The sequence below is a fragment of the Octodon degus genome, unplaced genomic scaffold, assembly GCF_000260255.1.
Source record: "Octodon degus isolate 3935 unplaced genomic scaffold, OctDeg1.0 scaffold00107, whole genome shotgun sequence".
Classification (NCBI taxonomy): Eukaryota; Metazoa; Chordata; class Mammalia; order Rodentia; family Octodontidae; genus Octodon; species Octodon degus.
The window spans coordinates 1,037,675-1,049,432 of record NW_004524683.1 but is presented as its reverse complement, the minus strand read 5'-3'; the positions used below and the strand labels follow the sequence as shown (position 1 = coordinate 1,049,432).

General features: G+C 39.4%; 1 protein-coding gene across 4 annotated transcripts in view; it reads left to right on the top strand.

The window, feature by feature from the left end:
- Zyg11a (zyg-11 family member A, cell cycle regulator) overlaps positions 1-11,758 on the top strand; it is a 58,843-nt gene that overhangs the window by 28,181 nt on the left and 18,904 nt on the right. For all 4 annotated transcript variants that reach the window (XM_023724166.1, XM_023724165.1, XM_004639108.2 and 1 more), the window contains 4 exons: positions 4,215-4,391; positions 7,951-8,015; positions 9,300-9,399; positions 9,490-9,543. In XM_023724166.1, the coding sequence (XP_023579934.1) occupies positions 4,215-4,391; positions 7,951-8,015; positions 9,300-9,399; positions 9,490-9,543 (396 nt within the window). The remainder of the gene's footprint in view (positions 1-4,214; positions 4,392-7,950; positions 8,016-9,299; positions 9,400-9,489; positions 9,544-11,758) is intronic.

Genomic DNA, 11,758 nt, shown 5'->3' with positions numbered 1-11,758 from the left:
GAGAGGCCAGCTCAGCCCACCAGGGGGCGGGCTGGCTGGCATGTGGTGCTGGGGGATTGAACCGCGGTCCCTGATGCTTTTGCTGAGCTTGTTCTAAGTAGGTGCTTTAGACCACTGAGCCATCTCTCCAGCCCCAGCTGACTTTGATTGAACACATGAAGTAACCAATGTTGGCCTTGAATTTAGCAGTCATCCTCCTGCCTCAGCTTCCCAAGTTCTGGGATTATAGGCATGCACCACCGCACCTGACAAAAATTATTTTTAGATTATTGACCCATGAAAAATTGCTGTGGGTGCAAATTACTTGAAAAAATACTCTTATAAAAGCTTATGTAGGTTTGGGAAGAAATGCACAGAAGTAGTGTAGGTAGTGTTACTGAAAATTATCTGAAAAAATGGATGCTTTTGTGGCCATAAAAAAGCCAAACATACCATGATATATTGTGTATAGTACACAAATCAGCCACTTTTATGTATAAAATGTTTTAAAGAAATTCATAAAGAATTACTATGAAATACATTTGTCAATTATTATAATTATAATTGGTATGAGTAATATTAATAACATATTTGTGCACTAACTCACATTCAAGCAACTAATTGGATTTGGTCCATTTCTGGATTTTTTATTAATTTGCTTAGTAAAATGGTCAAACTCCCTAATGGGACTGTTGTGGATTTACCACTGGTAATTCAAGCTGTTGAGATACATGTTTTTATAAAAAGTTTTGAGTTTGGCCAGAAAGGAAGCTCAGATAAAGTTGGGGCCCACAAAGTTGGAGCAAATGAGAGCTTGGTTGCTGAAATAAAAAGTCAGTACTGCAGAACAGTAGAAAAAAATGGCTTGAGAGCAGTATTGGAACAGCAAGATCCTCCCTTGGCAAAGCTGAAGGGTGCAAGGATGAAAGGCTTTGAGGAGCAAGCCTGGGGGCACTCAGTTGGAGAAGAGCTTCCTAGGGCATTCATGCTCCAGGATTCAGTTTATGCAGCTCAGCCAGCCATGCACTCCAGGCCTCTACAGCCACCAGCAAGTTTCAAGAGGACTTGACAACTGCTCTGGCTCGTGGCAGACTTTGGCATCTTTCACATGATGTTGGTTTTAGGTACATGCAAAATGCAAGAGTTGTGGGGTCAGTAAGGCATTCTCCCAGATTTCAGAAGAGGTGAAGGAGGTGAGGCAGTGAGCCTCTGAGGACAGTGCGTGAAGCTGTGAGTGTGAAGCCAAAAGTACAGTGGAGACCTTCCGATAGTCCATTGTCTGAGGAAAAGCTGCAAGGAGTGACCAAGCCAGCCCAAGAGAGATGTGGGAGCTGCAACCACTGGCGATACTGTAGGGACAAGGCCACTAAGCCCTCAAGTTCACATTTCACCACAATTGTCCAGGTTTAGTAGACAGGACGCTATGAGATATGATGTTTGCTCTATTGAGTTTTGGTTTTACTTTTGTCCCATTACTTTCTCTCCCCTTATTTCTCTCTTTTGAAACGGAAATATTTACCCTGTGCCTTTGTATGTTGGCAGTATTTACCCCTTTGTATTTTTATTTTTATAGGGACTCACAGGTGAGAATTTGCCATAATCTCAGAAGACACTTTGGATTTAGGCTTTTCAGCAATGCTGAAACTATTAGACTTCAGCAACTTACAGAGAAAGACTAAATACGTTTTGTATTTTTATGCCCATAAGTGTTTTGGAGGCTGGGGGTGGAGTGTTACCATTTATGTCTTGATGTCTTCCCTAAATCTTGTGCTTATAATAAGGTAAGGCTTTTGGGAGGTGGTAGACCTCAGGGACTAATCCATTGATGAGTTTACAGCTAGGTGCACTGTTGGGAAGCATAGCTGATCTGAGAGGAGGTGAATCACTGGGGATGTGGCCTGGAGGGGTCCATCATCCCACCCTTTGGTCTCTCTCTGCTTCCTTTCTGCCATCCATGAGGAACCCTTCTCACCCCTGCCCCTCTGCCATGCTGCCTGACCTTGGGCTGAAACCTCTGCAGATTATGAGCCAAAGTAAACTTTTCCTCCTTCAGTTTATGGGCATCAGGTATTGGAGTCTCAGTGGTGTCAGAGGAGGATCATTGTACTTTTTTGTCCAAAATGGGACTTATACATCTATTAATATAAATTCACTTAGCTTCTTATATATTCATTAATTCCTAAAGAAAAATCTAACATCTGATTCTCTTTTTTAATGGTGCTATAAATCAAATCCTCAAATTCACACATGATAGGCAAGTGCTGTACATCTGAGCTCTATTGCCAGACCCTAAAGTCTAATTTTCTGAATGAAAATAAGAATAACGAAGGTGGTCAAATCTACAATTTAAACTATTTTATGAAGAAAATAGAATTACTAGTTTTGATATAGTCAGTTTTTACATTGGCTTTAAAATAAATTTATTTTAAATATAATGGAAAGTACTTAGTTGTTTGGGAAGGGTACTCTATTCTATTCTTTTTTTCTAAGTGTGTGAAAGTGTGTTTTGTTTTTGTGGTACTAGAGATGAAATGTAAGGCCGCTTACATGATAGTTAAATATTCAGTCACTGAGCTACACCTCTGGCCATGTGTTTGTGTGTGTGTGTGTGTGTTTTTAAAACTACATTTACGTAAAATTAAAAGAAACCAGAAAATGAAGCATCTTTTAAAATTTATCATTGTAATATTCTTCAGTTCCTTAAAAATGTAGCAGGACTGGGGTGTTAGCTCAGAGGTAGAGCACTTGCCTAGCATTGAGAGACCCGAAGTTCTAGTCCAAATACCACCACCAAAAAAAAAAAAAAAAAGGAAAGCTATTTTACAGCATAAGAAATGCAATTTGTTCACAACTTAAATGCAATCCTGTGGCCAGGCATGGTGGTTATGTACCTATAATCCTAGCTCCTTGGGGAGGCTAGGGCAGGAGTATCACAAATTTAATCAAGCCCAGCATGGACGACTTAGGGAGACCCTGACTCAGTATTTTAAAAAGGGGGCAGGGTAGGTGGAGGTTGTAGCTCAGTGTAGACACCCAGAGTTCAATCCTCAGTACCACCAATCAAACAGTTGATCACCTTATTGATTTTTTTCTTTTTTCTTTTTCTTTTTTTGCAGTACTGGGGATTAAACTCAGGACCTTGAGCTTGCCAGGCAAACACTTATCCTACTGAGCTATCTCCCCTGCCCAGCTTATTGATTAATAAAAAAACAAAATGTGAGAGGTCTTGGTCATGGTTCATGGCAGCATCTGTAGTCTCTGAGGCAATCTCTCTTTTGTAGAGGAAATGGATCACAGTGTCCCACAGTGTCCCTCAGTGTTAGGAGTAGGAAGAACCTAAGCTTAGAACTATATCTCCTTTCATCGTGTTCTGGATTTACCATAGTCTGACCTCTAACTGTCTCTTATGTATTACTCCAGTACTTTTCAAAACTCTTACTCTTCTGCTGGTAGATTCAATCATCCTTAGTCTGCCTTGTACTTTTTCTTGTCACACTTTCCTTCCCTAGGAATGCTCTCTCCTTTTTACTCATGTAAGGCCCCTTACGTGATAGTCAAATATTCGGTCACTGAGCTACATCCCTGGCTCTGTGTGTGTGTGTGTGTGTGTGTGTGTGTGTGTGTGTGTATTTTAAACTACATTTACGTGAAATTAAAGGAAATCAGAAAATGAAGCATCTTTTAAAATTTATTATTGTAATTTTCTGTCTACTGTAATCAACCACCCTGCCTGGTGTGCTTTCCAAATGAAGCCTTCTGACCTGAATGATTGCACCCTTCGGAACTACCTCAGATAGTTGTTTCACTCAGACTTCTTCTGTAGGTCTTTTTCCACTTTTATAGCTTAACATCCCTCTCAGTGTTGTTGAATTGCCCTGTTTTTCTTACAAGGTTTTGCACTGATGAATGAGGTATAAAACTTTGATTCATGTTTGTATCTGCTGTAGCACCTTGAATGAGTGAAGTGCAATAAATGGTTATGAAATCACATTCACAATGAGGTAGAAGTACAGAGAAGGGAAGTGACTTGCCTGGAGCCACACAGCTGGTTTCTGGTTGCATTTATATAAAAAAGTATTAATGTAATACCTCAATATCTTCAAAGATATTGCTGAGGATAGGGAAAATCTGTTTCATTGAGCAAGTGTGAGGAAGAATGATAATGTTTTTGCCAGCCAAAGTGTGGGAAGAATGATAATATTCTCAGTGTGCCACTAAGTCAAGTTTTTCTTCAGCTTGTAGCTATAGGAATGAGGAATCACCCTTTGGATTTGACAGTGCAGTTCACAGCCAGTGCCTGTGTCCTCAATTTAACACACCAGGGCCTGGCCCGGGGGATGCCTGTGCGCCTGTTGTCGGAGGTTACCGGTCTGCTTTTCAAAGCTCTGAGAAATTTCCCCAGTTACCTACAGGTAATTTGAGTTGAATACTGTACTTGTTTGATTTTTTTTTAAAAATGTATTTGTTTGTTTCAGGGTCTCACTATGCAGCTCAGACTCATAGTGATCCTCCTGCTTTCAGCCTTCCCAGTGCTGGGATTACAGGTACCACTGTGTCTGGCCTCTGGCTGGTTCAGCCCGCCCTGGGGGTGGGGCTGGTGTGGCATGTGGGGCTGGAATCAAACTGTAGTCTCTGAGCTTGCCCAAGCTTGCCTAAGCAGGTGCTTTAGTCCACTGAGCTATCTCGTTGGCCTTTTTTTTTGTTTTCTTTAGCGAGAAAAACCCCCAAAATTTCAAAACAAGATTATAGGGTGACAATGGTCAATACATTGCATATTGTTATCTTTAAATTGGTTACTCAGAGTAAAAGATGAAGGCATTTAATTGTCGAAATCGTTTGTGCTTTTTACCCTCATGAAAAATATGTATTATTTAGGTTTTTTTTTTTTTTCATTCTCCCAGCAAGAGAAAGAGAGAGAAAAGGGGAAGAAGAAAAATAGATAAGTTCATGTTTGCTAAAGGAAATAAGAATAAGCAGTGAGGTTAAAAATTTTCAAACTCTCATAAACCAGTTACTCAGAAATACCTTTTAACAATTCATATATCCTTTCTTTCTTTCTTTCTTTTTTTTTTTTTTTTTGCAGAATTGGGGATTGAACTCGGGCCCTTGCGCTTACCAGGGAAGCGCTTATTCCACTGAGCTATCTCCCTGACCCCATATATCCTTGTAGGCTTAAAAATCTTGACCTTTAGTGCATACATGAAAGTTAGGTCAAATGGAAACATAGATCTGTATATAAAAGCTAAAACTATGAAATTTCTAGAAGAAAACAAAATATTTTTAACTCAGAATAAGCAAAGTTATTTTAGGATACAAAAGAACTCCATATTTAAGAAAAAACAACTTAGGGGGCTGGGGTTATAGCTCAGCAACTGGTATCAGAGCTGGTCACCATGGTACAAGCCTATAATTTCAGCTACTTGGAAGACAGGCTAAAGGATTAAAAACTCAAGGACAGCCTGGACAGTTTATTAAAACATATCACAGTTACCAAAAGTACAATGGGCATGGTGTTGAGTGCCTGTAATCCCCAGAACTGTGAAAGGCTGAGGAGGCAAAAAGATCTCAAGTTCGAATTCAGTCTGGGCAACTTAGTAACTGATTGAGAGATGGTCTCAAAATAAAGGGCTGGGGTACAGCTCAGAATAAAGGCCCAGGATTCAACTATCCCCATACTGCAAAAAGAAGTAGGGGTACTAGAGATGGAAGTCAGCAGTACAGCTTTTGCCTGGCATGTGGAAGGCCTGGATTTCATTTGCCATCACTTCAGGGTGTTGGTAATTGTTCAAAAGTAAAGACTGTTGGTACACACACCAAAAAATACCTTCAAAGATTTAAAGATATGTATCAGGGAAATTCAGCTTAAAACTACAGTGAAATATCACAACTCCTAGAGATTGTTATACCTTTCTTTAGATTGGCTAAAAATTTAAAATATTACCATAGCAGGATATGTAACAACTGAAATTCTTTTCTGTTTTTGGTTGTTTGAGACAGGATATCAGATGTCTGGCTGAAATTTTTATGTTAATTATCAGAATGTAAAATGATATAAGCACCAGCTCAAAAGTGGTAATTTCTTTAAAAAGGAAATGTATACTTTGCATACCCAGTCATTCTATATCTTGCTATTTGCTGAAAAGAAACAAATGTTAATGCTTATATAAAGGCTTATTCACCAGTGTTCATAGTAACTTTAGATTTGATCACAAAACACTGAAATCAGGCTGGCGTTATGGCTCAGCAGCACAGCACCTGCCTGGCAAATGCCAGTGCCAGGTACTAAGTTTGATTCCCAGTACAAAACAAACAAAATAAACAAAGATTGGGCATGGTAGCATGCACCTGCAATCCCAGCACTTGGGAAGCTGAAAACAGGAGGATCACTATGAGTCCAATCTGTGTAGTGAGACCCTGTAGACCCTGTACTAAATACATAAATAAAATCCTGAAATCATACTAAATGTCCAACAACAAATGAATAAACAAATTGTGATATATTTATATAAGGAAATGGTATTTAGCATGGAAGGAATGGAGTACCTACAACATCAGAAACATTTGCCAACCAAAATATGTGCAGAGTAGGTACTATATGATTCCATTTATCTGAAACTTTAAAGTCAGACTTTTTAACTAATTTTCTGTACTTGGGCCTTGAAAGTTGGGATTCCCCCTAGGGCTGAATGCCCAGTGAAACTCTGGGGTGATTTTTTTTTTTTTAATTTAATATATTTATATTTTGGGTTTGTTTTTTGTTTGTTTGTTTGTTTTTTGCAGAACCGGGGATTGAACTCAGACCCTTGTGCTTGCCAGGGAAGCACTTATTCCACTGAGCCATCTCCCCAGCCCCTATTTTGGTTTTTTGAGACAAGGTCTCACCATGTAGTTCAGGCTGGCCTTGAACTGACTATGTAGCCCAGGCTGGCCTCAAACTCTAGGAAGTCCTCCTGCCTCAACCTCTCTAGTGCTAGGTTACAGGGAAGCACTACCACACGAGGCTTGATGGAAGTGTTTTAAAGTTGATTATGGGGCTGGCGAGATGGCTCAGTGGTCTAAAGCACCTACTTAGAACAAGCTTAGCAAAGCACAGGGACTGTGGTTCAATCCCCCAGCACCACATGCCAGCCAGCCTCGCCCCCAGGTTGGCTGAGCTGGCCACACACACACACACACACAAATAAATAAAATAAATTTATTTTAAAAAAATAAAGTTGATTATGGCGATGGTTACACAGGTGAATAAACTTGTCAGTTCCAATTGAAATGTGTTGGTTTTTTTTTTTTTTTGCGGAACCGGGGATTGAACTCAGGCTCTTGTGCTTGCCAGGGAAGTGCTTATTCTACTGAGCCATTTCCCCAGCCTGAAATGTGTACTTTTAATGTGAGTTGATTTTTAAAAATAAAATAAGGCCCTTAATGAAATCTGTAGTTTTGACTAGTCGAAAAGTTGAAAGTTGCAAGATCCTGTGTACCTCGCCTTTTTTTTTTAAACTTCTTATTTTTTAAGTAGCAGTGGCAAAATTTGAAACAATTTAGAGTGAGAGAGAAATTGCCTCTACAGAGCAAGCATGGGCTGAGTTAAAAAAAAAAAAAATGCAAGGTCAGGGCTGGCAAGATAGATCAGTGGTCTGAAGTGCCTGCTTAGGCAAAAGCACAGAACACAGTTTGATCCCCAGCACCACATGCTGCACTAGCCCTGCGCCCCCAGGGTGGGCTGAGCTGGCCACAAAAAAAGAAAAGAAAAAAGTAAGATCAGAGAACTGTCCAGAGGATGCAGGGTGGGTTATCATGAGGAAAACCTTTCTTGTGTGGCAGGCATTAGTTGTAGGATTAAATGTAAATCTTGGAGAGGCCTGGGTCCACTGAAGTAGATAAGAACAGCTCACTGGTAGCACTATAGAAATGCTTAGAACCTGTTTTTCAAATGAAGTAGTACATTTACTCACAGTTTCTTTTATTATTTAAAAGTTACAGAAGAATTGTCTTCTCTCCTTAACCAATTCCAGAATTCTCATGGAAGTTCCATTTGACAGGCAAGTATAAGTAAAACTTGGTCACTGATTGTGCTCTTGAGCAGTGTTACTCTGCATTATTGGCTCTCACCAAGGGCTCAGTTAAGGCTCCTAAGTCATTGAGGAGTAGTCATGCTTAAGCTTCTTCCTCAGGGATGGGTTTGGAGACCTTCTAGTTGTAGATGTTCTCCCCAGTGTGAATCCAGTACCTGTTGTTGGGGACAAGTATGTCCTTCAAGGATCATACATTCTTCCCATTATCTTTGCACGTAAGTTTCCTCATAAAGTAGTGACTCTTAGCTTCTTATTTATTTCCTTTCTTGGTACTATGAGTTGAACCCAGGACATTTTCATGGGGCTCCCTCTTGGGCCCTCTGTAATTTTTGAGAGTTTTTGAGTCACTAAAATTTCCAGGGTGGTCTCAAACTTGTATTCTTCGTATCTTAGCCTCCCAGAGTGCTGGGATTACAAATGTGTGCCACCATGCCTGGCAAGTGGTGACTCTTAAGGGAATTACATGTGATGATTGTATCTGCAGTAGTGCCTATCTTCAATATTGGTTGTTCTAACAATCTTAGCCTTTATTATTTTGACATTGATTTTAAAAATTAGTCTATGTATTGCACAGGGATTCCTTTTGAGACATTTGTAATCTTTGACTCCTCAGTTTAAAACATTCATTAATAGTTTTTTTTTTTTTGGTTATGTACTTATTTTTATTAATTTTGTAGAGAAATAAATAGCAAGAACACAGTTTCAAAACCAGTTAATAGGACAGTTTCAATAATTAATACATTGCATATTGTTGTTTTAGTGGTTATTCATAGTACAGGATGCACACATATTATCTTGTCCAAACACTATTAGTACAAATCTTTCTTCTCATAATAGTTGTTTTTTTTCTTTTTTATGTATGATAGTTTTAAGCACAGAAATTAATTACAAGCTGTGAGAGCTGAGCTCTTCATTTTGGGGCCAGGGTTGGCTGAAGTCACTGTAGCTCAATGATGTGTCTGGCATTCTGTCACTGTCTCTAATTCAAATTACAAACTACTACTTCTGTGGCAACTCCCTTTTCAGACTCACCATCATTAAAAAATGAATGCTACAATTTTGAAATGTTTCTTAGATCTGTTGATCTTGTATATTATGCTTATTTCAAAATTTTAAAAAATTTCTTGCTGGGAATCAAACCCAAGATTTGGTGCATGCTAGGCAAGGGCTCTCTCACTGAGCTACACCCCAGCCTGTTCACAGCTTCACAAACTTCATGTAACTGTGGATGAAATGAATTTTGCTTTTCAGGTTTAGTGCTACGAGGTTTGTCTTAGGGTGGCTCTACAGGCATGAGAACCCCAAGGTCCAGACCATGGTGGTGAGCATCGTCTCCACCCTTGCCCTGCAGGTAATGGCACTCGGGTGCTGGGGCCAAGGGTTCTGTCTCCCTTGTCTGACAGCTGGGACATTTCACCTGTGGCTTTCTGTTTGTTTTTAGCTATCACGTGAGCAGGTCTCAGAGCTGCATGAAGACCTCTTTTTGGCAGTGAAGGTGGGTTGAGTTGATAATGTAAAAAGAATCAGTGATTTTAATTAAAGCAATTGAAAAAAATTAAATCACTCTAAAACCCCATTAAAATTAAAAATCTGTAAGACTTGCTCCCCTGAAGAAGCTTTGTATTATAGCACCTATTTATCTCCACTTTTTTTTTTTTTTTTTTTTTTTTTTTTCAGAACCAGGGATTGAACTCAGGCCCTTGCTCTTGTGCTTATTCTACTGAGCTATCTCCCTGACCCCATATATCCTTGTAGGCTTAAAAATCTTGACCTTTAGTGCATACATGAAAGTTAGGTCAAATGGAAACATAGATCTGTATATAAAAGCTAAAACTATGAAATTTCTAGAAGAAAACAAAATATTTTTAACTCAGAATAAGCAAAGTTATTTTAGGATACAAAAGAACTCCATATTTAAGAAAAAACAACTTAGGGGGCTGGGGTTATAGCTCAGCAACTGGTATCAGAGCTGGTCACCATGGTACAAGCCTATAATTTCAGCTACTTGGAAGACAGGCTAAAGGATTAAAAACTCAAGGACAGCCTGGACAGTTTATTAAAACATATCACAGTTACCAAAAGTACAATGGGCATGGTGTTGAGTGCCTGTAATCCCCAGAACTGTGAAAGGCTGAGGAGGCAAAAAGATCTCAAGTTCGAATTCAGTCTGGGCAACTTAGTAACTGATTGAGAGATGGTCTCAAAATAAAGGGCTGGGGTACAGCTCAGAATAAAGGCCCAGGATTCAACTATCCCCATACTGCAAAAAGAAGTAGGGGTACTAGAGATGGAAGTCAGCAGTACAGCTTTTGCCTGGCATGTGGAAGGCCTGGATTTCATTTGCCATCACTTCAGGGTGTTGGTAATTGTTCAAAAGTAAAGACTGTTGGTACACACACCAAAAAATACCTTCAAAGATTTAAAGATATGTATCAGGGAAATTCAGCTTAAAACTACAGTGAAATATCACAACTCCTAGAGATTGTTATACCTTTCTTTAGATTGGCTAAAAATTTAAAATATTACCATAGCAGGATATGTAACAACTGAAATTCTTTTCTGTTTTTGGTTGTTTGAGACAGGATATCAGATGTCTGGCTGAAATTTTTATGTTAATTATCAGAATGTAAAATGATATAAGCACCAGCTCAAAAGTGGTAATTTCTTTAAAAAGGAAATGTATACTTTGCATACCCAGTCATTCTATATCTTGCTATTTGCTGAAAAGAAACAAATGTTAATGCTTATATAAAGGCTTATTCACCAGTGTTCATAGTAACTTTAGATTTGATCACAAAACACTGAAATCAGGCTGGCGTTATGGCTCAGCAGCACAGCACCTGCCTGGCAAATGCCAGTGCCAGGTACTAAGTTTGATTCCCAGTACAAAACAAACAAAATAAACAAAGATTGGGCATGGTAGCATGCACCTGCAATCCCAGCACTTGGGAAGCTGAAAACAGGAGGATCACTATGAGTCCAATCTGTGTAGTGAGACCCTGTAGACCCTGTACTAAATACATAAATAAAATCCTGAAATCATACTAAATGTCCAACAACAAATGAATAAACAAATTGTGATATATTTATATAAGGAAATGGTATTTAGCATGGAAGGAATGGAGTACCTACAACATCAGAAACATTTGCCAACCAAAATATGTGCAGAGTAGGTACTATATGATTCCATTTATCTGAAACTTTAAAGTCAGACTTTTTAACTAATTTTCTGTACTTGGGCCTTGAAAGTTGGGATTCCCCCTAGGGCTGAATGCCCAGTGAAACTCTGGGGTGATTTTTTTTTTTTTAATTTAATATATTTATATTTTGGGTTTGTTTTTTGTTTGTTTGTTTGTTTTTTGCAGAACCGGGGATTGAACTCAGACCCTTGTGCTTGCCAGGGAAGCACTTATTCCACTGAGCCATCTCCCCAGCCCCTATTTTGGTTTTTTGAGACAAGGTCTCACCATGTAGTTCAGGCTGGCCTTGAACTGACTATGTAGCCCAGGCTGGCCTCAAACTCTAGGAAGTCCTCCTGCCTCAACCTCTCTAGTGCTAGGTTACAGGGAAGCACTACCACACGAGGCTTGATGGAAGTGTTTTAAAGTTGATTATGGGGCTGGCGAGATGGCTCAGTGGTCTAAAGCACCTACTTAGAACAAGCTTAGCAAAGCACAGGGACTGTGGTTCAATCCCCCAGCACCACATGC